Here is a 24,771-nt window from a genome sequence, read left to right as displayed (position 1 = left end):
GTATAAATACACTGGGGATAATCGGGAAGATGGGCGACACCTGGAGGGGGGTGGAGACAATCACAAAGACAGGTGAAACAGATCTGTGTGTGACAGAGAGAGAGAGAGAGAGAGAGAGAGACTATGGGAAAGGAGGAAGAGTGTCTAACAGTGACCTGTCTCTCTCTGTATAACTGACAGATCTAGGGGACAATTGAGGACATTAGATGTGCAGTATCAGTATCTTTACAGAGTGATAAAAATCTCAGTCAGCCAACTACCTGAAAGGGACTAACACCTGGTGCCCACTCTCTTACTTGAACGTGATAAATGTCAGTCATGCTGCGACACCAGAAATGTTTATGTTTCTAACAGATAAAACTAATCTGATCAAACTCAGATGGGGTGTAGCTATCGGCTGACTTGGAAGGAACATACAGTACCAGTCAAAAGTTTGGACACACCTACTCATTCATTTTACATTTTAGTCATTTAGCAGACGCTCTTATCCAGAGCGACTTACAGTTAGTGAGTGCATACATAGACTAGTATCGACCCGCTACAGATCGGTTCAGACACAAACATATGGGCCTGAGGAACAGACAGTCAACAGGTGCTGTAGTGTACATACCTATCTCTATTGCTAACTGTTTCTGTTCCACAACATCCACATGAATATACGGGCCATAACATACCATTGCGGGTGAGGCCATTAAGTATATTGAGCTGTGGCCCTTAAGGGCCCATAAAGGCTGACTGATTTACCTGTGGCACAATGGCGTGAGGTCAGTAATTCATACATTATATCCAGGGGGTTCCCTGGTGGTTATCTAATGGTTCTCCTGTGGTTCCAGGTGACCCAGGACTGGGTAAAGCACAGATAAAGCCAGTCTGAGATCCATAGAGAGGCTTGCTTGCCTGCTGTGTGAGGATGTTATCCAGAGATGTGTTCTATACAACACAGACCAGGATTAGGGAACATGGAGGAAAGGAAACATCATAAATCTACATTGGAGAGGTTAGCTCTCTCCCCTCCATCTATCTCTACTCTTTCTCCCCCTCCCCTGTTCCCTCCACCATTGACAAATCTAAAATCCACAGAAGAATATAAAAGTCTCAACATTATCAAATAATTGTGGCATTTCTCTCATGGTCTAAAAATATATATAATATATATTTATAATAATGTAAGAATATGGTGGTTGGTACCCCTATACATATCTACCTCTATCACTCAGTATCCCTGCACATTGTAAATATGGTACTGGAACTGACCCTGTATATAGCTTTTTATTTCTCGTGTTCTTCTTATTTCTTAGTTTTATTTCTTGTGTGTTTTTGTTCTACCTTATGTTATTTTTTTGAGCTACATTGATATTGATTACTGCATTGTTGGGTTTGGAGCTTGCAAGAAAGGCATTTCACTGTACATGTGCACTTTACATTAAAAACTTGCAACTTGAAATACTATGGTTATATACAGTATGTCAACATTCTGACATATTTCTAATGATATGGTCTGAAGTCTACCCTACATTCTGCTACCATCGTATGCCCCTTCGCTCAACACTCCTCTCCATCTCCACCATCCAACAGTTTTTCTGACTAGCTGGGTGTGGCTCTCCCTGAGTCACTACAACTGCTGGGTTCATGGCTCCAGGTATGGAACAGAGGTCCTGGTCTAAATAAACACCCCATTCACCCACCAAACCTGGTTTTTATTAGTACTGTGGGGAGCTCCAAGCTCTGACTACAGTGTGTAAAACTTTATGTAAAACACTTTGAGCACTTGGTGGAAAGTGCTATAGTTGAATTATATTATTATAATTATTAAAGGTAGACTCAGCAATATAACGTAGAAGCAGAAAGTAAACAGCATAGTGGGTAAATTTCTGCAACAACTAAGAGCGTTGAAGCGCGAGGCTCAACTTCTCCACGGTTTTGGTCCCCTGGCTCCCACACTGTAACATGCGCAGATACTGTGTGTGACTGTGTGAGAGCGAAGTCTTGCATCTCGCTCATCTCAATATCTGTGGTGCTGCTCGTGGCAACATCATTTCACTGTGTCTACCTTTAAAAGAGTTGACAGAGCAGCTCTGCATCAACTACCTCACGCTTTAACCCAAGTACTGAGTACTGGCATAGGTATACTTTCCACGTCATATTAATTAAACAGAATAAAAAACATATCTGCGTAAGCTGTGCTGGTCATTGAGGCAACACAAAGACTACACTTATCTTCTCTTATCAAGGGAGAATCGCCATAGCATTACAACCACCACACACACATCTAGGTCAAACCAAACCTGAATGCAATGCTGGAGTGAACCAATAAAGCATAACTGCATGCAGTCTTCTGGTCCTTAATAGGTTTAGCAGTCAGAAAGCCAAGGCATGGTTCTGCATGGCTAACTGTACTGCAGCAAAGCAGAGGCAGGTAGGGCAGGAGCTCTGAGCATCACAGCACAGATTCATTACTCTGAGTGAGTTGACAGAGCTCTTGGCAGGTTGAAGCCTCTCTGCTGACTGTCACGATCGTCGTTAAGAGAGGAGGACCAAGGCGCAGCGTGATGAACGAACATGTTTATTTATCATTAGCGATAAACATGGACAGTAAACAAAAACAACAAACGACTCGTAACGTCCTAGGTAACATAGACCAACACGGAACAAGAACCCACAAACACAAAGGGAAAAACAGACAGTTTAAATATGGCTCCCAATCAGAGACAACCAGCCACAGCTGACACTCGTTGCCTCTGATTGGGAGTCACTCAGGCCAACATAGAAATAAACAAACTAGAACTCCCAACATAGAAATACACCACATAGAAAGAACACACCCTGGCTCAACATATAGAGTCCCAGAGCCAGGGTGTTACACTGACCTGGGACACAAAACCAAGGAAAATGCTCAGAAGCAGAGTGAAGCAGAAATTATTTATTAAGACATTTTCAAATGTCTAATGTAATTTCTACGGTGTGCCCTAATGAACACAACCCTGGACTGGTTCTAAGAAGGTGTGGATAATCTTAAAGCCTGTGGCATAGTTCACCTGGTGGACATGGGAATATGGTTTCAGCTCTGATAATCAACACTCCACTGCTGGAGTGGGCCATATTCTGAAGCTACATGGGAATAACCTTGGAATAGCGCTTGGAACGTTGGAGCATGTGCGTATGAATGGGCATTGCTTTTAGAAAATATAAAAAAAGGGGAAAAAGTCTATCAGTGAGCTTCATTCAACCACATCCACCAACTCAAAAAACAGCTCACTTCGATAACCCCTTTAATCACAATCACACATTGTATCTATATTTTTACAACGGGTGGGTCTAATCCTGAATGCTGATTGGTTAAAAGCGCATTCCAGCCGGCATCTATTCCACAAGCTACCACCGGCTAAATCTATTACGTTAAAATGCCTATTTACTCTGTTTCATCTGACTGCGCAATCCACTGTCTCATCAGCCCAGCCAAGCAATTTATAAACTTGATCTCCACTATAAAAAGCATCTAGACATTATCTCACATTTCTTTTAGACTAACATTTCGTTTTCAACAGCGGAGATTTGTGTAAACCTTGCTGTCTGTCTCTCCGATATTTGCAACATTGTTTCAAAATTCAAATTAGATCTCCAGCTGTCCCATAGTAATGAACGTGTCGGGAGTCGGGACGAGACAGACAGGCAGGCTGTAATCCCTGCCAAAGGTGATTGTAACATGCATTGACTCAGGGGTGTGAATGCATATGTAAATGAGATATTTCTGTATTTCATTTTCAAAAAATGTGCTAACATTTCTATAAACATGTTTAGACTTTGTCATTATGGGGTATTGTGTGTAGATGGTGAGAAAGAAAATATATTTAATCCATTTTGAATTCAGGCTGTAACACGATAAAATATGGAATAAGTATGTCCATTAACCCTTAGGCAGACAGACAGACATACGGACAATCAACGCATTCAAGAGAATCGGCCTGAGCAAGGTGATGTGCAGGTTAATTGATCTTGATCTCATAATAAGTAGCTATTTTGGATGTAAGAACATTCATGGATAAGTGATTCTGCACAGAATTTAGCTCAGGCCAATTTCCTCAAACATGCAAAGTGTGATGTTCACATAGTACTTTCACATCAGGAAACAGTGAGCACAGCCTTGCGTGTGGAAGGACCATTAAAACCAATGTCTGTTACTCATACTGAGATCACCTTTGCTCCTGAGAAAGAGGCAGACAGTAAGGGAGTGTGAAAAGAAAGAGAAAGGCGATTGGGTTACAGAGCCCAGGGATCTGCCGTTATGCATTTTCACCACAACTCACGCTCGCTAGGCCCGGACACAAGGAGAATGCACACTGACAGAAGCCTGTAAGTGAAGCCTGGCTCTGCCAGCACGTTAGTGAGACTCAGTACACACTGCCAATTCGCTCCCTCCTCTTTCTTTTCAGCACTCATCATAGGTTTGACTTCTTGAACGGAGCCCTCTTTGGTGCGAGCGCCAAACTGTGGCGGTACACTACGACACCGCCCACCTGCTTCTAATCACTGATGTCAGAGGACGCTATTCTAATGTAATCCTTCAGATTGTGACACGCGGGTTGCAGCGTTGATGCTATGTGTTGTGGGTTGATGCTCCCGCCGCGGCCTAAGTGCTCTCCGCAACGTGTTAAACACATGATAGGTCTGAGACATCCGAGCCGTTCTTAATGGCTCTGTTTACGGCGCTTGTGAACATTACTTTGTCTCACTTCGTTACGCTTTAGAAAGGCCGGGCTTTGTTGAAACGACACGTCGGTCCGCAGGAAGTAAGGAATCAGGAAACGAGCAGGGACGATGAAATGCTGTGGACAGGTCACATCTGGTTTTAGCCAGAAAAGCCAGATTTTGTTCAGGGTGTTTTTGTGAAAAGACTATCATGGAGAGTGCCTGGGGAATTTGCTGCTCTCTCGCTGTTGGTGGATTATGCAGCGAAATGATTGAGCTGTGGAAGTCATAGTATGTCTGGCATTTAGTGTAGTCAGAAGGAGTCACAGGTGTGTATGTGTATGTATGTATGTGTGCTCATGTGTGTTTACGTGTGTGTGTGTGTGTGTGTGTGTGTGTGTGTGTGTGCGTGTGTGCGTGTGTGTGTGTGTGTGTGTGTGTGTGTGGATAGGTGTGTATGTGGATAGCTCTGTGTGTTTGTCTGGGAGAGGGGTTAGGGGCTGAGACAATAATGCTAACTTGCATGATTGGAATCATGGCAGCGTTTCTCAGCCAGTTGAAATCATGAATCAGCTGGCATCCTTTTTATGGATATATACAAAATAAATGTCAATTGAAAAAACGTAAAACGAAATGAAGTGCAGCTAGTTTGCAGTCTTTCCAGCTTCAGTTTGAAGTGATTGTGTTAGGTGTATTGTTGGTTAGTTCCTCTGAACAACAGTGACCTGACGAGTGAGCACATTTTCTATGCCAGGCGAAATCACGCCTCATTAGGTCATTGTTAAGGATGTATCCAAATAAACGTCACTAGAAAACAGGTTAAACAAATGCAAATGCGGCTACTTTGCTGTTATTCTGGCTGCAATTCTTGACGTGACTGTAAGTTAGCCGTAGTTGGCTAGCTAGCAAGCAAGGGATAAGAACGTTGCCAGACAGTATGGCAATGGAACGTTTAGAACGAACGACTGGGTTGCGTCCATAGATACAGAACAAAAATACTGAACGACTGGGTCGTGTCTCTAGCAACCGAACCGGTAGAACGAACGACCAGCCGGCTTGGGTAGCAACCCAAGATTTGTGTCGGGACTATATCTTGTGGAAGGATGAAATAGTATGAATACATTCATCAAAATAACGTTTTTTATGAAAATATGTCAATCATTATTTGAATATGTTGGTAACCCGTTGTATAAAAGTGATAATGCCCTCGAAGTACAGTTGGTAACCCGTTGTATAAAAGCGATAATGTCCTCTCCAGCCAGAAGGATTAAAGGAGGGCAGCAGCTCAGGCCAAGCCTGAGAAGCCGGTGTTTGGAGGATATATTGACTAATCCTTTACCTTTTTTATGCATTTGACTCCACACAGAGGAACAGTGTCCATCTTAGTGAGAGCTCGCTGAACATGGCTGCTTGGCCTGAGCTGCTGCCCTCCTTTAATCCTTCTGGCTGGAGAGGAGGATACATTTTTTACATTTTAGTCATTTAGCAGACACTCTTATCCAGAGTGATTTACAGTTAGTGAGTGCATACATTTTTTTTCATACTGGCCACCAGTGGGAAACGAACCCACAACCCTGGCGTTGCAAGCACCATGCTCTACCAACTAAGCTACACGGGGCCACTCTGAGAGGTGGAGGAAGGAAAGATGTTAAGGGAGAGAGGAGGAATAAGAGGTAAAAGCTGCTGTGTTCACAGAAGGAACCCAATCACAGGATACTAAAAACCTTGACGGAAAAGAGTCAAGGCTTATCTGTGTCCCCCTTCCCTGTCACATGATTAATGTGTGTGTCCCTCTGTTGTTCACCCTTCCTGGAAAACCCAAGCAGCTCTTTCCAAACAAACGAGCGGGACAGTCACCAGAAACAAACACTGATGCGTCCCTGTGAAATGTCACAGCCGGAGGAAGAGCAACAAAGAGAGCGCCTGGCAGGACCTTCCTCCTGCTGGGTGTGTGAGGGGTAGGGTTGTGTGTGTGTGTGTGTGTGTGTGCCTGTGTGCGTGCCTGTGTGTGTGCATGCGTGCATGTGTGCATGCATGAGCATGGGAAGGGGGTGTAACTAATTGTTCTCTGTTCTCTCTTGGCGGGAGTCTTCCTTAGAACATCAACTAACAAACATTGTCCTCTCGCTGTTGGCCAGATGACAGAGTGTTAGGGGTCAGAGTGTCAGGGAGAAAGCAGAGCAGACCAAGAGATGTTCATGAGAATGAAAAATTATTATGGATCATGTTACTTCTCGTATTTACAGTCCACGGTCCACTAGTATGCTTTCACCGAAGGTAAATATTATTTGGGCCCGAGTGGCGCAGCGGTCTAAGGCACTGCATCTCAGTGCTTGAGGCGTCACTACAGACCCCCTGGTTCGATTCCAGGCTGTATCACAACCGGACGTGATTGGGAGTCCCATAGGAGGCGGCGCACAATTGGCCCAGCGTCGTCCGGGTTTGGCCGGTGTAGGCCGTCATTGTAAATAAGAATTTGTTCTTAACTGACTTGCCTAGTTAAATAAAATAAAACAATAGAACTGTACTTGTTTCATATTTGGAAAATAAGGTGCTCGGTGGGTTCAATAATGATTGCTTGCTGATTAGCTTGAATAAACATGAATTATGAAGGATGGACCACTGAATGTTGACAAAATACCAGTCATTGGCCCATATTCACAAAGTGTCTCAGAGTTGGAGTTCTGATCTAGGATCAGCTTCCCGCCTGCCCATATAATATTATTCATTATGATCTAAAAGGTAAAAGATCCTATATCAGCACTCCTACTATGGGAAGACTTTATGTCTGTTCCATCTGTGAGAACCTCAAACTGCACATGCCCTCATTAGGATCCAGCTTGCAGACTGGAGGACCGAGGCAGGGTTGAGTTAGCCGCCCAGCGCCCGGGGCACCAGCCTTCAAAGGACCCCTTTTCTCCCAGAGTGCACTTCTGCCACCACTAATTACCCAGCAACCCCCATCGAGTGGCCACTGCCAATCACAGCCACAGGAAAGGCTAATTTATGTTGTTCAAAGTGAAAGCACAAGGTCTGCACTGTGTCCATTAGGACTTTAACAGTATGCTCTCCTTTAAGGATATAGGTCAGTCTCTAGGGCTGGACTCACTTATCTAAACACAGCCTCACAGCTCGGCTGTAAAATAGGATACAACGTAAAGGGGTGGCTAGTGGGTACATGGTGGACACTGAAGGTTAAAAAACGTTGACCTTAACAATGTTGTTGAAATGTTTAGTCAAAAAGGCATCTGTGTTTCTCTCTGGCCTCTCATTCACTATTTCTCATTCTCTCTCTCTCTCTCTCTCTCTCTTTATCATTCTCTCACTCCACCTCCCTTACAAAACCCCCCAAAACCATGGCAAAGTGTCCACAACATGTTCTCTTTCTCTGACTCCATGATGACTCACTCACCATACTGGCAGCGTGTTCCTTGGAAGCCTACAGGACACTCACAGATCTGGTCACCTCTCTCAGCACACCTGCCCCCATTGAAGCAGGTAGTAGCAGCACACATCCCTGTAGAACACAACACACAGTCATCTCAGTAGCACCTGCAAATGCTCATACACATCATGGGCATGACAACACATGATCAATTCATTTCATATGTACGATAGCGCTAAATTTGTCCATAGATAAATGTGTTAATATGAAAATAATATTCAGTGTTTGTCTTTGAACTCACGGTGCAAACAGCCCCTCTCCTTGCCCCTCTGTGTCCACCCAGGGCAGCACCTGTACACCCTGTGCACATCCATACTGTACACCTGCCTGTAGGCTGTGTAGTAGCCTGTTCTGCAGAAAGGAAATGACATACAGGTGTAGGATCTTAATTTGGTCACTGTTGCAGGAGAACTTTCCTGCAATGCAGGAATTGTTAAACTTGTAGTGTATTTGAGGTTTAAAAAGGCTTCTGAAGTTTGTAATTTCCACTTCATTTTCCCTCAAACCATACAAAAAGGTCCATTAATTATAATCCACATAACAATTCACATTTCCTGTTGCTGCAGGATTATTTTCCAAACTGGCTCAAATTAGGATCCTACATCTGTATGAGCCCAGTTATGATAGGAGAGACTGAGTACAACTATCCAACAACAACAACAAAAATAACAACAACAGGGTATTGGAGAAGACGTGTCACTCACTTCCTTTCGTAGCCGTCACACCAGCGATGGCCGGTGCAGCCTTGCTTCCAAACCTTGACCATCCGAGTGAAGGCCTGGACACAAGGCTGGCGTGCACCCAGCATGGACAACTCCTGGTCTGCACACACATTAGGCCTGCAGAGACACAAAGAGGATGGTTTAGTCAGCAAAACTACATTAAGTAGCTTGTATACCTGTGTAGTAACACTATAATACTGTGGGTACTAGGGCTACATTGTTATATTCCATGTTGTTATCATCAATTTAATCATTGATTTACAACGGCATAAAAATGGAGATGAGCGGTTTTGATATCCTTCAAGTGATTAGTGATGGATACACAGGACAGGAGAGGGTCAGGGTTGAGGCTCATGAGAGAGAGTTTTTACTCTCCCCCCTCTGACACCAGAGTTGCTGACCCTTATCATGAACCACCCAGCAGCACCAGACCCTCCAGCGTCTTGACAGTTGCCCAGCGTGTTCTCCCCAGATGAGGTGTGTGTGTGTCACCCAGGGAGCACGCCGACACAGGGGAAACACTGACACAATCCAAGAGGAAGCACATTCCAACAGACACAGTAACATACATTACCTAGATTTACTATCTTATGTCTATTCACAGCACCAGATAGACCTGGGAAATTAGCAATTGGATTGAATTCCGCAATGACAATTGGCAATTTTAGGAGTAGCTCATTGTTTAGCTCAAGGCACACTATACGGCTTGTGCATTGCCTGCTGTGAGCTCCATAATGTAAAGTAAAACAATTCTATCAGCATCTGTACTCTGGGTTTTGGTCTGTTCTCCTTTAGAATTCCCTAGACTTATGTTCGCAAATACTCTGCTAGACTTGGACAGTGTTGCAGACACCCAATAAACATTTTGAAACAACCAATGAAACTCTCCAGGCAATACCAGATTCTAATATCATAAGAGAAAACATGTCAGAATGTGTGTGTGCTTGTGTGTGTCTGTGTGTGGGTGGGTGTATGACTTTGTGCATGTCTGTCAATGAAAATGCTAAGGGATTCAGCAGCTGAATATCTACATACCATCATAGATATATCAAGATGTTGTCAGAACAGGGATTTATAACACACTTTTGTCCAAAGGTGTATTTCTGCATCTGCACACACCATCTGGGTTCAATAGACAGTAGGCTAGGTTCATTAGCTAAGGGAAGTATTAGGCTCCTACATGAAAATGCCCTCCTGCATGCGTGTCCTTGCACAAGCTCATTCTTTTCAGGAAGTCTCTTGAGAAATGCACATTCCTTTACATCCTCAGTATAACAATGGTCATGCTTGCCGGGTAAAGTAATATGGTTTATTTTACGTGGGGTCCACAAAGGGCGACGCCTAGAGGACAAATGCATCCAGATTACTGTTGTGCAGTCAAAAAAGACAGTACATGATACAGATATAACGTTATGTGTGTGTGTCTCCTGTGTCTCAGAGACACATGAAGGCTATATATAGTGTGCTCAAGTATTAGATAATTAAACATAAAATATTCATGCAACTCTAAATTCACTCACATGTCAGGTTGTAACTCCAGAGATGATGCGATGCGCGTGGTGTCCAGTGCTATCATACACCAAATTAAAGTGTCCAAGAACATTATTCATTCACACAGAGAAGACCACAAAGTAAAGAGTGATGTGGTGAAGGTAAATATCTCGTATAGTCCCGTCAAATAATGATGTGCATCCTGTCTCCGACTGAGAACGCATCGAAACAGGACTACAAGGCTTCGTCTCTAGCCACAAGATTGTCCCGTATCTAGTGAGCTTGAGAGAGGGTCTTCTTGTCCCTCAGTTTGCATCCTACTTCACCGTCAGGGCTCCATTCACAAGAGTGCCGGAGTACCAACCACGACCACTAGAGGGTCCCTATCATCACTAATGAGATCGATCTCTACTCCGCTCTCCGCTACTTAGAGCTTTTCAGCTGTGTATTTTGATCTATGAAAAGTGTAGCCTGTTGAACTTTAACTTCATACACTAAATTAGTTTTGATTTGTTTGATTATTGATCCATTCAAGACCTTTATTTACGAGATAAAAAAAGATACCACCCCTAAGACTTTTTGAGACTTTCCCGCTTTATTGTTTTTTCTCTGGAACCTGTAGGCCTATTTTATAGTGTTTTGTTGGAGTTTACCCCCTCCTTCCTCTTCTTCATTTCATCCTTTGCGCTCTCCACTCCCTGCCTTCTCCAACACATTGTTTTATTTCCACCTCCCTCCTTATGGATCTTCTCCAGCAGTTTGTAGAGCGCTTTCACAGTGTCTTCTATCATCTCTGCGTCCACACTCTCTTTTAACTCTCGCTATCTCCCTCTCAATCTCTGCATGTTTTTGCTCCAACCTTCAAATAATTGTGATGCAACTGCTGAATCAGTAGGCTTAATAATTTGTATCAGTTAATAATGCATCAGGCAACATTTTAGAAAAATCTATTCATTCTTATGATCAAACAATACAAAAGTTGCTCAAATATGTTTTGACCTATGGTTAATAGGTACCCACCATGTGAGTGCAGAAATCCAGTTTTGTAAAGTACTTAAGGACTATTTAAGTAGTTTTTAGGGTATGTGCTTTACTATTTATATTTTCGACAACTTTTACTTCACTATATTCCTAAAGAAAATAATGTACTTTTTAATCCATACATTTTCCCTGACACCCAAAACATTTTGAATGCTTAGCAGGACAGGAAAATAGTCAAATTCATACACAAGTGAACATCCATGGTCATCCCTACTGCCTCTCATCAAACTCACTAAACTGTAAATGATGTCTGAGTGTTGGAGTGTTGGAGTGTGCCCCTGGCTATCCGTAAATAAATAAAAAGAAAATGGTGCCGTCTGGTTTGCTTAATTGTCACGTTCATTGAGTACAGGATTGGACCAAGGTGCAGCATGGAATGCATACATGTTTATTTAACTAAGTTAACACAGGACAAAACAACAAACGCGACGTGACGCTCACAATGGCTACACCAAAACAAGCCAAACAAGAATCACGATCCCACAACATAGGTAGGCAAAATGGCTACCTAAGTATGAACCCCAATCAGAGACAACGATCGACAGCTGCCTCTGATTGGAACCACACCCGGCCAACATAGATCTACAAACATAGAATGAACACATAGATATACACATTACATAGAATACTCACACCCTGACCAAACCAACTAGCGAACTCTATGTCAGGGCGTGACATTAATATATGGAATTTCAAATTATTTATATTTTTACTTTTGATAGTGAAGTATATGTTCTATTAAGGTATACTACATGGCCAAAGGTATGTGGACTCCCCTTCAAATGAGTGGATTCGGCTATTTCAGCAACACCCAGGTGTATAAAATCGAGCACACAGCCATGCAATCTCCATAGACAAACATTAGCAGTAGAATGGCCCATACTGAAGAGCTCAGTGACTTTCAAAGTGGCACTGTCATAGGATGCCACCTTTCCAACAAGTCAGTTCGTCAAATTTCTGCCCTGCTAGAGCTGCCCCGGTCAACTGTAAGTGCTGTTATTGTGAAGTGAAAACGTCTAGGAGCAACAACAGCTCAGTCGGCGAAGTGGTAGGCCACACAAGCTCACAGAATGGGACCACCGAGTGCTGAAGCGCGTAGCTCGTAAAAATCGTCGGTCCTCTGGAAGCAACGTCAGCACAACAACTGTTCGTCGGGAGCTTCTTGAAATGGATTTCCATGGCTGAGCAGCCGCACACAAGCCTAAGATCACCATGTGCAATGCCAAGCGTCAGCTGGAGTGCTGTAAAGCTCACTGCCATTGGACGCTGGAGCAGTGGAAACAGGTTCTCTGAGTGATGAATCACACTTCACCATCTGGCAGTCCGACGGACGATCTGGGTTTGGCGGATGCCAGGAGAACGCTACCTGCCCCAATGCATAGTGCCAACTGTTAAGTTTGGTGGAGGAGGAATAATGGTCTGGAGCTGTTTTTCATGGTTTGGGCTAGGCCCATTAGTTCCAAAGAAGGGAAATCTTAATGCTACAGCATACAATGACATTCCAGACAATTCTGTGCTTCCAACTTTGTGGCAACAGTTCAGGGAATGCCCTTTCCTGTTTCAGCATGACAATGCCCCCGTGCACAAAGTGAGGTCCATACAGAAATGGTTTGTTGAGATCGGTGTGGAAGAACTTGACTGGCCTGCACAGAGCCCTGACCTCAACCCCATCGAACACCTTTGGGTTGAATTGGAACGCTGACTGCAAGCCAGGCCTAATAGCCCAACATCAGTGCCTGACCTCACTAATACTCTTGTGGCTGAATGAAAGAAAGTCCCTGCAGCAATGTTCCAACATCTAGTGGAAAGCCTTCCCAGAAGAGTGGAGGCTGTTATAGCAGCAAAGGGGGGACTAACTCCATATTAATGCCCATGATTTTGAAATGAGATGTTCGACGAGCAGGTGCCCACATACTTAAGGCCATGTAGTGTATCTTTACTTTTACTCATATGTCAATTGGGTACTTTTTCCACCACTGCAGAAATCATTACCACATATATAATAACAGGTATTTTAATGTACGGAGAACAAACATTTTCATGTGACGTAAAACAACTTCCTGTTTGGTTCCCCATCCATGACATTCGTTCAGGGCGGCAGTGTACGTTGTTGTCCCTTTCAGCCTCCTGGAATCAAACATCTAAGGATGCTAAATCCTCCAATGCACCCTTGAATCTCCAGCTGGACCATATCCATCTTTGCACGTATTTTTAATTGCTGGGAGAAGAACAAACCAAAGGGTAAGGCCAGCTAACTAGCTATCTACTACTACCAGCTAGCATGCTGGTCAGCTAGAAATGGCGTTTCAAAAAGCTAGCTAGCGTGCTAGTGACATGCTAACTAACTGTCGGTCATACCGACATTTCAAAGTATCTGGTCAGGCCGCAGTCAGTAGTTAGCTTGCTACTCGCTGAATACTATTTGGAATTGCATTTATGGGGCTTTATTTGGGTAAACATTACAGACAGTACGCGCACCAACATAACTAGCTAGCCAGCTCGAGACCTAGACAGCTATTTCTGTTGATATTCCAGCCATCCAAGGGTCTATTTTGGTTTCATTGGTGAAAATACTAGCTATTAGTAAGTGGTCCTCATCTGGAGAGTGGAGATACATTCAGGCCATTGATTCAGATGCTCCTTTTATCCTTATCACATGATAGCATCACGAGTATTCGTTCTATTTTAATTCAACGAAGAAGACCATCACCATCAAGATTTCCTGGGGTATAGTTAAAAAGAAGCCTATATGTGGCTACATGTATAAGCATTTATTTTAGGACCTCTTCTCTTAATACATAAAGTAACATTTGCTTGTCATTGCATTGTTGTTGTGAAGGGGAATCCCAAACTATGTTGTGTAACCAGTTAGTTGGGTTAGCTGATATTGAAAGTGAATGTATATTTTCCAGCCAAATGAACGGAGCAGCATTCCCCTCTCCCACTGCAGAGATGGCGGAGATTAACCGCATCCACTATGAGCTGGAGTACACGGAGGGCATCAGCCAGCGCATGAGGATTCCAGAGATGCTCAAAATGGGCCCCTATGGTCATGACAACCCTGAGGCAGGCTCACATGACCTGCACAACGTCATGATGCAGGTCCCAGAGAGGATCGTAATGTCAGGTAGCTACGTTGGTCCTCCATAGGGTCTCTGTAGTGTTGATACTCCTGGGCAATGTTAATTTTGCTCAAAATGTATGATTTTCTCCCAGACACTAGTTTCATTTTCCATTGCAAACTGTTTTAGGTTTCAAGTCTTACTAAACATAACCCTGTATTGGCCCTTGTGTGACACCCCTCCTGACTGCTCTTCTCAGGAGACAGTGAGGACTCCCAGTTCCCCAGGCCCAGAGACCTGGACCTGATCCAGTCCACCCCGCTAGAGAGCCTGTCTTTGAAGACCCCACCTCGGGTCCTCACCCTCAACGAGCGGCCACTGGACTTCATGGAAATGGAGAGCAGTGCAGCCCCAGTCCAGCCCAGTGAGGAGGTAAGGTAGTGGAGGCTGGAGAGTCTAGAGATGAGCAGAGATAGTACTGTTGGGGTGATGTGATGGACCAGGCATGTGTGAACAAGCGGTATCAAACCCTGGTCACCCAAGCAACTCAAGACTGTGCTAGCCCTCTGAGCTAAAGCCTAGACATACGTTATTTGAGCTTACACAAATGTTCAGACATCTGGCAATGCCATTTGTCTTGTGAGCATAGTTCACAGAACCACCTCTACACTGAAAATGTGGAGTTTGAATGTGAAGTCAGTCAGTATTTTACAGGAAGAGGATATCAGTATTTAACTGTTCACCCCTTCTCATAGGTGCGTTCGCAAGGGCGGTTGCGGCGGGAACGTTCAGCCAGCGAGAACACCACTGTCCGTCACAATGGCCAGATTGTCAGAAATGATTCAACGTAAGTAGCCTATCAACTGTGGTCCACACCCCAGTAGTGCCATGCACAAACCACCACCACCACACCCCTCTCCTCTTCTGCAAGCCTGTCCTTCTTTCCTCCTTCCATCTGACCAGTGGTTTTCCCTGTCTGACGGCCTGTTTGTCCATCTCTCACTCTGTTTGTTTGTTGTGATAAAGACTTGGCTGTAGGTGGGTGTCTGTATCTCACCGGTGTTGTTGCCCACTCTGTAGTCTGTTTGGTTGGTAGTTGTATTTGGGTCTGCACCCTGGGCTGTTGCAATGCTGTGTCAGTGTGAGAGTAGTGCAGCTCCCTCCTGTCCTGAGCATGGTACTAAAACTCTCTTAATTCTCTTCACTATTAAAATATTAATATACTATACTGTACCAGGGAGGGGCACCTTACAGTAAACATGGCATAGAGCTATTTAATTTGTTCAAAGCTTATTTCACTATATAAAGTCCTTGGGGATGCTCTTTTGTTTAGGGCATCTTTGTGAGGGATGATTCATTGGGACCTTAATTAGGACCTTTCCATGCTTTTGTTTCCGCATCTCCCTTCCTGGTGGAGGGTTAGGTATAGTTCAGTGGCGCACTAGTATGATTTGTTTGACATCACCCCATCAGTACCATCTCTGTCACTATTTGGTGGCTGTTATCTCGGCGCAGTGAGTAAAGTGCGGATGGTCTTTCTCCCCTCCCTCTTCTTCACTCTCTCTCTCTCCCTCTCTGCTCTGTTTTCTCTGGCTTGGCCACTCATGTTGGTGGGGGCAGTGTGACCCCAGCCCCTCTCCGTGCCTGCCCCCCTCTCGCCATGGCCGAGGACGAACAGAACCAGCACAGCGCTAGCGGCGTTCTCTCTTTCATCCAGTCCACCACGCGCCGGGCCTACCAGCAGGTCTTGGAGGTTCTGGACGAGAACCACCGCAGGTGACCCCATGACCCCTCCTCTTAAGGTCATCTATAGGCTGACCTCTCCCACTCTGCTCATCATGCAGAGATTAACTCCTCAATACAATTGTATTAATTCTCTTTGAGGCAATGAAGTCCCTGCTGTTGTCTCTTTCGCATGGACAGGTTCATCAAATAAAATTGCGGCTGTTTGGACAATTAAACAAATGTATCTTTGTATAAGTTGGATATTTGCTCAATGAACTAAATAATTTGTCTTGATCATATTTTGATCATTTCTTTTGGGGCAATGTGTAGGGAATACCTGGTAATTTATAACATTCAGTAACACAATATGTCACAATGTATATTTATTTATCATTGCAAATCAAGATTGACTTTGCCTGATGTGCTGTTATTGAGCTGTGGCCTCGCTCAGTGCTTGACTGAATTGGTTGAGAGGAGAGTAGTGTGTAGAGCTAAGTCATATTTTCATTGAAATCAGTCATTGAGTTTTAAATGAGTGCTGCTCTTGGTCTATCCATGTGCTGTAAGGCCGTTATCAAGTGTTGTCAACAGCCAACCTATATAGTGATGTGTATTGTCTACTCTGAGGAGAAGTTCGTGATTTGGAGATTCATATATTGGTAGTCTTACAGAGGTCTGTTTTACACTGCATGATCGAAGTCATGAGACATTGGAACTATGAAGTTCAAGAGTGAATGTGAGAGACTTTGGGATTGTATGTGTGAGACACTGTACATTGGTGTGCTGCTCTACCTCTCTCTTGCTTCCTCTCTCCCTTCCCTGTTTCTGCCCTCTTCAGCAAGCCATCACTGCGAGGGGGGTCTGCCTCGACCTCTAACCCCCTGCATGAATCCAGGTAACTCCACCTGGCACGTAGACTTCACTCCTCTCTTTCTCTCTTCCTTTTTCCTCCTCTCCCTTTCCTTTCATCATACAGGCCCATCATACTCAACTCTGGACCCATAAGCCAGTTCCACACAATTTTTTTCATTGTTCCTTCTAATCAGGGACTGATTTAGACCTGGGACACCAGGTGTGTACAAATAATTATCAGGTAGAACAGAAAACCAGCAGGCTCCGGACCTCCTAGGGTAAGAGTTGAATAACCCTGATATAGGCTATATTTATTGTTAGAAGAGGATGAGCGTCGTCACTGTCAGTGTTTCAAGTTTCCAATATTAGTTGAAAAGATAGTTGGGCAATGAGTAATGCCATTCTATTGAACAATTGTCAATGTATTGTGAATATATTTATAATAGAAATACATTGAAAACAGTTCAATCATTGATCATTAAGCTGAGAACTTAATTGTCATATTATGATCAACGATCGGAAATATCATCATGCCTGATCCATGATAGAAATGTTTAACCAGGATGTGTTTGGTCTATTTCTCTTCACCCAAGGCTTAACCTGGCCACTCTAGACACTACTCTGGATGTCTCCATGGCTCCTGATGACATGGCTGTCGTAGATGCAGCAACACTTCGACGTCAGGTCTGCTCCTAATACATTTTGACTGTACTGTACTTCTATGGAAGGTGTCTCATTTAGCTGTTTTGTTTTGGCTATATTGGTTGGTGGTGTTGTGATTTTCATTGGTGTGCCTGTAGATCATCAAGCTGAACCGGAGACTCCAGCTCATAGAAGAGGAGAACAAGGAGAGGTCCAAACGTGAGATGATCATGTACTCCGTCACCGTAGCCTTCTGGCTTATCAACAGCTGGGTTTGGTTCCGCCGCTAGAATCCTTTCCTCAGAACCACTGCCAGAGAGTGGAGAACAAAGCCTCTCCCCTCCCCTTCTATGTGTCAAATGTTAGCAAAATGTACTCTCTGCACTTAGTCCCAGCGCTGGACGGCCTTGCTATTGGGCAATGGGATGTTTGTTTTAATCAAATTTCATGTAATTGTTATTCTTTAGAATGCTATATTATTGTATTTTTTTGCTTAAGAAGCTAAGAATGACTCGGCTGTAAATATTTCTTAATGTTACTCAAAGTTGTAGTCATTGCTCCCAAGGTATTTCCAACAGATAAGAGGTCTAAAGAAAAGGAAAAAATAAGCCACGGTGGAGACTCATCGAAATGGGCTAAATATGTTAAATATTTATTGGGGACTGGAGTGATGTGAAAAGATTTTTAAAAATAATAATAATTGTGAAGTACTGCTGTTATATTGTAAGATAATACATTATGTAACATTTGCTCATGGGTTTAATTGATATATAATACTGCAAGGAAATATACAGTCACACTATTGCTATGACACCATTTTATTAATTATGTATGGCCCCTATCCACCAAGCCATAGGCATTCATTTTTTTTCTCCTCTCATATTTATCTTCAGTTCCTACTTTTTTTTTTACGAAGAACTTGCTGGCACAATGTTTCCAAATTGGTTGTAGTTTTCAGTTGTAATGTACCAGCAGATTCATACAATTTTATTGGAATAAATGAAAAAATAGCTAATTCTGATGTTTGAGTTTAGTTATATTAGTTGTTACCGGTATTAATTAGCAGTGTTGGGGAAGCTAATCTGAAAATATAGTTGACCAATTACTTCACACTGAAAGAAGTTAAGCTACACTAAAGTTACCCTTAAGACAATTATAGTTTAACTAAAGTGCCTTAGAAAAAGTATTTCACTACGTCCAAGCTCCTTCATGAACGATTATCACATCTACAGTGGGGAAAAAAAGTATTTAGTTAGCCACCAATTGTGCAAGTTCTCCCACTTAAAAAGATGAGAGAGGCCTGTAATTTTCATCATAGGTACACGTCAACTATGACAGACAAATTGAGGAAAAAAAATCCAGAAAATCAAATTGTAGGATTTTTAATGAATTTATTTGCAAATTATGGTGGAAAATAAGTATTCGGTCACCTACAAACAAGCAAGATTTCTGGCTCTCACAGACCTGTAACTTCTTCTTTAAGAGGCTCCTCTGTCCTCCACTCGTTACCTGTATTAATGGCACCTGTTTGAACTTGTTATCAGTATAAAAGACACCTGTCCACAACCTAAAACAGTCACACTCCATACTCCACTATGGCCAAGACCAAAGAGCTGTCAAATTACCAGAAACAAAATTGTAGACCTGCACCAGGCTGGGAAGACTGAATCTGCAATAGGTAAGCAGCTTGGTTTGAAGAAATCAACTGTGGGAGCAATTATTAGGAAATGGAAGACCTACAAGACCACTGATAATCTCCCTCGATCTGGGGCTCCACGCAAGATCTCACCCCGTGGGGTCAAAATGATCACAAGAACGGTGAGCAAAAATCCCAGAACCACACGGGGGGACCTAGTGAATGACCTGCAGAGAGCTGGGACCAAAGTAACAAAGCCTACCATCAGTAACACACTACGCCGCCAGGGACTCAAATCCTGCAGTGCAGGACGTGTCCCCCTGCTTAAGCCAGTACATGTCCAGGCCCGTCTGAAGTTTGCTAGAGTGCATTTGGATGATCCAGAAGAGGATTGGGAGAATGTCATATGGTCAGATGAAACCAAAATAGAACTTTTTGGTAAAAACTCAACTCGTCATGTTTGGAGGACAAAGAATGCTGAGTTGCATCCAAAGAACACCATACCTACTGTGAAGCATGGGGGTGGAAACATCATGCTTTGGGGCTGTTTTTCTGCAAAGGGACCAGGACGACTGATCCGTGTAAAGGAAAGAATGAATGGGGCCATGTATCGTGAGATTTTGAGTGAAAACCTCCTTCCATCAGCAAGGGCATTGAAGATGAAACGTGGCTGGGTCTTTCAGCATGACAATGATCCCAAACACACCGCCCGGGCAATGGAGGAGTGGCTTCGTAAGAAGCATTTCAAGGTCCTGGAGTGGCCTAGCCAGTCTCCAGATCTCAACCTTATAGAAAATCTTTGGAGGGAGTTGAAAGTCAGTGTTGCCCAGCGACAGCCCCAAAACATCCACTGCTCTAGAGGAGATCTGCATGGAGGAATGGGCCAAAATACCAGCAACAGTGTGTGAAAACCTTGTGAAGACTTACAGAAAACGTTTGACCTGTGTCATTGCCAACAAAGGGTATATAACAAAGTATTGAGAAACTTTTGTTATTGACCAAATACTTATTTTCCACCATAATTTGCAAATAAATTCATTAAAAATCCTACAATGTGATTTTCTGGATTTTTTTTCTCTCATTTTGTCTGTCATAGTTGACGTGTACCTATGATGAGAATTACAGGCCTCTCATCTTTTTAAGTGGGAGAACTTGCACAATTGGTGGCTGACTAAATACTTTTTTCCCCCACTGTAAATCTGAAATGTTATAGACTACAAATTGCAAGAATAGATCACCCTTGGGTCAGATGTTAACAGAATGTGTGATTTAGCATATTAAACACCAAGCTACTGCTAAATGTAATACAATTACTAGTTGAACTAAATGTTGGTCACTACTACCTAACACTGTTAATTAGTATTAAGCATATTGTTATTACTATGTTATTACAATGTAAAATGGAACCACGTCCAGGGTTGGAAGTTGGAACCATCTCATCATTCTTTAAACTGGAACTAACTTGGCTCTTTAGGGTTGCTTTCTGGAAGGTTTTCATAGTTACACACCGTCAGAATACTGTCATGGCGTCCGGATACATTGTAAGTCGTGGTGTGCTAACATTAGGAATTCACTATCAACATTTTTGTAGAAATGTACTCCTCACACAGACCCGAGAGAAGAAGCGATGGATGAAAGCATATACTCTTTTGATGGAAAGAAAGTTGAAGATAGAAGGGCCTCCACTACCTAAGCCACGGTATGTAAAATGCTAGCTAAGGTATCAGGTGTCAAGGCCAATAATAATAATATGCCATTTAGCAGACGCTTTTATCCAAAGCGACTTAGTCATGTGTGCATACATTTTTACGTATGGGTGGTCCCGGGGATCGAACCCACTACCCTGGCGTTGGGCTACAGAATCTGGGGCAATTTACAATAAATACTGAAATTGGATGGCTAGCCAATATAGAACAGATTACACGACATTAACAAAAGTATGTGGACACCTGCTCTTCGAACATTTCATTACAAAATCATGGGTATTAATATGGAGTCCCCCCCCTCCCCCCCCGGCTTTCCACTAGATGTTGGGGACTTGCTTCCATTCAGCGACGAGCATTAGTGAGGTCGGGGACTGATGTTTGACGATTAGGCCTGGCTCACAGTTGGCGTTTCAATTCAACCCAAGGTGTTCGATGGGATTGAGGTCCGGGCTCTGTGAAGTCCTGTCATGTTCTTCCACACCGATCTCGACAAACCATTTCTTTATGGACCTCGCTTTGTGCATGGGGGCATTGTCATGCTGAAACAAACTGGCCTTCCCCAAACTGTTGCCACAAAGTTGGAGGCACAGAATCGTCTAGAATGTCATTGTATGCTGTAGCGTTAAGATTTCCCTTCACTGGAAGTAAGGGGCCTAGCCCGAACCATGAAAAACAGCCACAGACCATTATTCCTCCTCCACCTAACTTTACAGTTGGCTCTATGCATTGGGGCAGGTAGCGTTCTCCTGGCATCCGCCAAACCCAGATTTGTCCGTTGGACTGCCAGATGGTGAAGTGTGATTCATCACTCCAGAGAACGCTTTTCCACTGCTCCAGTCCAATGGTGGCGAGCTTTACACCACTCCAGCTGACGCTTGGCATTGCGCATGGTGATCTCAGGCTTGTGTGCGGCTACTCGGCCATGGAAACCCATTTCATGAAGCTCCCGACGAACAGTTATTGTGCTGACGTTGCTTCCAGAGTCAGTTTTTAACTCGGTAGTGAGTGTTGCAACCAAGGACAGATGATTTTTACGCGCTTCAGCACTCTACGGTCCCGTTCTGTGAGCTTGTGTGGCCTACCACTTTGCGGCTGAGCCGTTGTTGCTCCTAGACGTTTCCACTTCACAATAACAGCACTTACAGTTGACCGAGGCAGCTCTAGCAGGGCAGAAAACTGACTTGTTTCAAAAGTGGCATCCTATGACGTTGCCACGCTGAAAGTCACTGAGCTCTTTAGTAAGGCAATTTTACTGCCAATGTTTGTCTATGGAGATTGCTTGGCTGTGTGCTGGATTTTATACACCTGTCAGCAACGGGTGTGGCTGAAATAGACAAATCCACTCTTTTGAAGGGGTGTCCACATACTTTTGAATATATAGTGTATCTTAGCTACATACTGATTGCATGCACCGTGATCTTAGTTATTAATTTCCCTATGTTCTGTCACCTAGTGCTCAAAAACCTAACTGGGACTACCATGCAGAGGTCCAGGCATTCAGCAGCCGCCTTAAAGAAAGCTTCTCCCCGGAGCTCCTGAAGACAGCCTTCGTGAACCCCTGTTACATTCAGTCAGAGCAAGAGAGGAGGCAGGCACTCGGCGTGGACACTGAAACGGCCGCTCTGGTCCTGCGGGACAACATTCAGCTGCACACACAGGGCTTGGAATTCACCAAGAGCTTCATGTCTGACTGGTGCAGGGACAGCTTCCCTAGCCTGCCCAGCAAGGGAGTGGTCGCCATTGTCGGACACCTAATCAGTCATCCAGTAGTGTGCCATGTGGCGCGGAACCTCGCCATCGAGGACCTAACTATGAGCGCTCAATTCCCTGTCCCTGACGAAGTATTGCATAGTACATTCCTCGCTGTGATCGGAGCACTACAGAAGAGCAGTGGAGCTGAGAGAGCAGGACTTTTCATTCGGGTAAGAATAAGATTCTTTCAACTTTCAACACACCCATCTAAACAGTCATGATTAAACATTTCAAATTAACATTAGTTTGCTTGTGTAGCTGAAGATGGTCACACCTCCCATGCCCTCTTTTCTCCTACCAGGATTTCCTGGTCACCCAGCTGGTGGGGAAAGACCTGTTTGAGATGTGGTCGGTGGTGAACCCCATGGGGCTGCTGGTGGAGGAGCTGTCCAAGAGGAACGTGGCCCTCCCAGAGCCTCGCCTCACCAGGTCGGCCGGCGCTGGCACCGTGCTCCCACTCTACTTTGTAGGGCTGTACAGGTATGCCTCACTGGTCGCTCCCATCAGTACGCCTCCTGATAAAGCCAGGAGATTTTCCTGACCAGGAATACGCTGTGTCCCAGGACCTAAAGTGTTTTTTTCTGGTCAGGAAAAACTATTGGCATTACTTATGGATTATGTGTGAGGTATGTGGTAGTGTTCTGCCGGTAGTTCTTTGTTTGTTGGTCATTGTACTGAGTGAGTGAGTGTGTGTGTGTGTGTGTGTGTGTGTCCTCAGTGATAAGAAGCTCCTTGCCGAGGCTCCAGGGGAGACCGTTCTGGCTGCAGAGGAGGAGGCGGCACGCGTGGCCCTGAGGAAACTCTATGGCTACACTGAGAACCGGAGACCCTTTGACTTCTCTGCAGCGGAGCAGCCTCGGGCGTCTGTCCTCCAATCCATCAGCAGCAGCTAAAGGACGTCACCCCAAGCTTTACAATGTCTTCCATCAGTTAATGACAGCTCTTGACACGCCAGAGGGTCAAAGTCAAGCGGTTCCCTTAGCCTGTCAGGACCAACCTCTCACAGACTCATACCCCCAGACCTAGGAATACCCTCCAAACTATGTGGTCTCCTCAGCCTTGTAAATTAGAGGACTGTCCTTTGGCAAAATATTGTGTTTTTTGTGTAATATATTATTGATCTAAATGTTTCATGTCCATAATAAATATGTATCCCTGAGCACATCTCTTGAAAGAAAGTTTATCATACCATCTTTGGTTTCATCTGCTGATTATTGTGTGTTATTTATTGTGTATGACTGTCCCACAACAGATGACATTAGTCTGCTCAAAAAAAGACTGGGTTTAGCAATGTGCAAAGTGTTTAGATTGAGTTCACAAGAGCAGAATCCAAGACACTATAAGTTGGCAGGTAATTTTTGGGCTAGTCAGGATCACCTGCTGTGATTGGTTGCCAGGACAATGTCTCTGCCATCCATAGTGGGAGATGTGGCTCCCTCTATCCTCCGCAAATGCCACGGCAACCAATTGGCAGAACTTGGAGTGAGAACTCGGCTTGAGTGTCTGGCCTGGTTTATTATAGCTGTATTTTACTATGAAAAGTCTGACACACCAGTATAGACACCCGTTTTGTCACTTTGCAAATGCACTTTTATTGTGCATTTATTTACACAGTATGGGACCAACTGGATAATTGCTCTTAGACCTCAACTGGATAATTTGTATTTTACATCAAATGACTTTTACAGAGAGTATTTGGATTCTGTAATTCATCTTTGTTACAAATTGAGTATTTTATCTGTAGAGATTGCAGGCAATATACACATGCCAACTGTGCTATCCTCCCTCCCTGGTCCCTCAGCATTGGCAGCAGAACCTGTGGACCTAGCTGCATTTTTTCTCATCCATTCTTTATTGAAGCTGTCATTTTGCCTTTAGCGGGAGAATGAAGGGCTCAATCTGCAGGCAGGAAGTGTAGGCCAACCCTAATAGGTCTACATCCCACTATATTCATCACTCCTCATTCATGTACATTTGTATTTTGTCTAAACATCTGCATTCTGCACATATT

At 43.9% G+C, this 24,771-nt stretch overlaps 3 protein-coding genes across 6 annotated transcripts in view; 2 read left to right on the top strand and 1 right to left on the bottom strand.

Annotated features, from left to right (window-relative positions):
* Nucleotides 1–10,584, bottom strand: part of LOC311105763 (multiple epidermal growth factor-like domains protein 6) — a gene marked incomplete at its 3' end in the record, with an annotated part of 110,716 nt that extends 100,132 nt beyond the window's left edge. The window contains exons 1-4 of the mRNA XM_084147970.1: nt 10,374–10,584; nt 8,836–8,970; nt 8,373–8,482; nt 8,099–8,203 (exon numbers count right to left, since the gene is read on the bottom strand). Coding sequence (XP_084004096.1) covers nt 8,099–8,203; nt 8,373–8,482; nt 8,836–8,970; nt 10,374–10,456 — 433 coding nt within the window. The 5' untranslated portion in view covers nt 10,457–10,584. The remainder of the gene's footprint in view (nt 1–8,098; nt 8,204–8,372; nt 8,483–8,835; nt 8,971–10,373) is intronic.
* A 2,875-nt stretch (nt 10,585–13,459) lies between these two features.
* On the top strand, nt 13,460–18,681 carry LOC311105823 (mitochondrial fission factor homolog B-like). 4 transcript variants are annotated; one of them, XM_084148026.1, is made up of 8 exons: nt 13,460–13,626; nt 14,298–14,512; nt 14,707–14,879; nt 15,203–15,294; nt 16,068–16,223; nt 17,011–17,067; nt 17,618–17,708; nt 17,825–18,681. In XM_084148026.1, exons 2-8 carry the CDS (start codon nt 14,302–14,304, stop codon nt 17,954–17,956), a joined length of 912 nt encoding a protein of 303 aa, XP_084004152.1. In that variant the 5' UTR covers nt 13,460–13,626; nt 14,298–14,301; the 3' UTR covers nt 17,957–18,681. The 4 variants fall into 4 exon arrangements, with proteins under 4 accessions (XP_084004152.1, XP_084004155.1, XP_084004154.1 ...); XM_084148027.1 differs by having other exon boundaries at nt 13,538–13,626; nt 14,336–14,512; XM_084148029.1 differs by lacking the exon at nt 16,068–16,223.
* Nucleotides 18,682–20,810: 2,129 nt separating this feature from the next.
* On the top strand, nt 20,811–23,924 carry LOC311105403 (large ribosomal subunit protein mL44-like). The gene is made up of 4 exons (XM_084147549.1): nt 20,811–21,001; nt 22,462–22,930; nt 23,062–23,240; nt 23,479–23,924. The coding sequence occupies exons 1-4, from the start codon at nt 20,826–20,828 to the stop codon at nt 23,651–23,653; spliced, it is 999 nt and encodes a 332-aa protein (XP_084003675.1). The 5' UTR covers nt 20,811–20,825; the 3' UTR covers nt 23,654–23,924.
* Nucleotides 23,925–24,771: the final 847 nt, after the last annotated feature.

Source organism: Coregonus lavaretus (assembly GCF_964263955.1).
Source record: "Coregonus lavaretus genome assembly, chromosome: 30".
Taxonomy (NCBI): domain Eukaryota; kingdom Metazoa; phylum Chordata; class Actinopteri; order Salmoniformes; family Salmonidae; genus Coregonus; species Coregonus lavaretus.
This window is presented reverse-complemented; position numbering and strand designations above follow the sequence as displayed.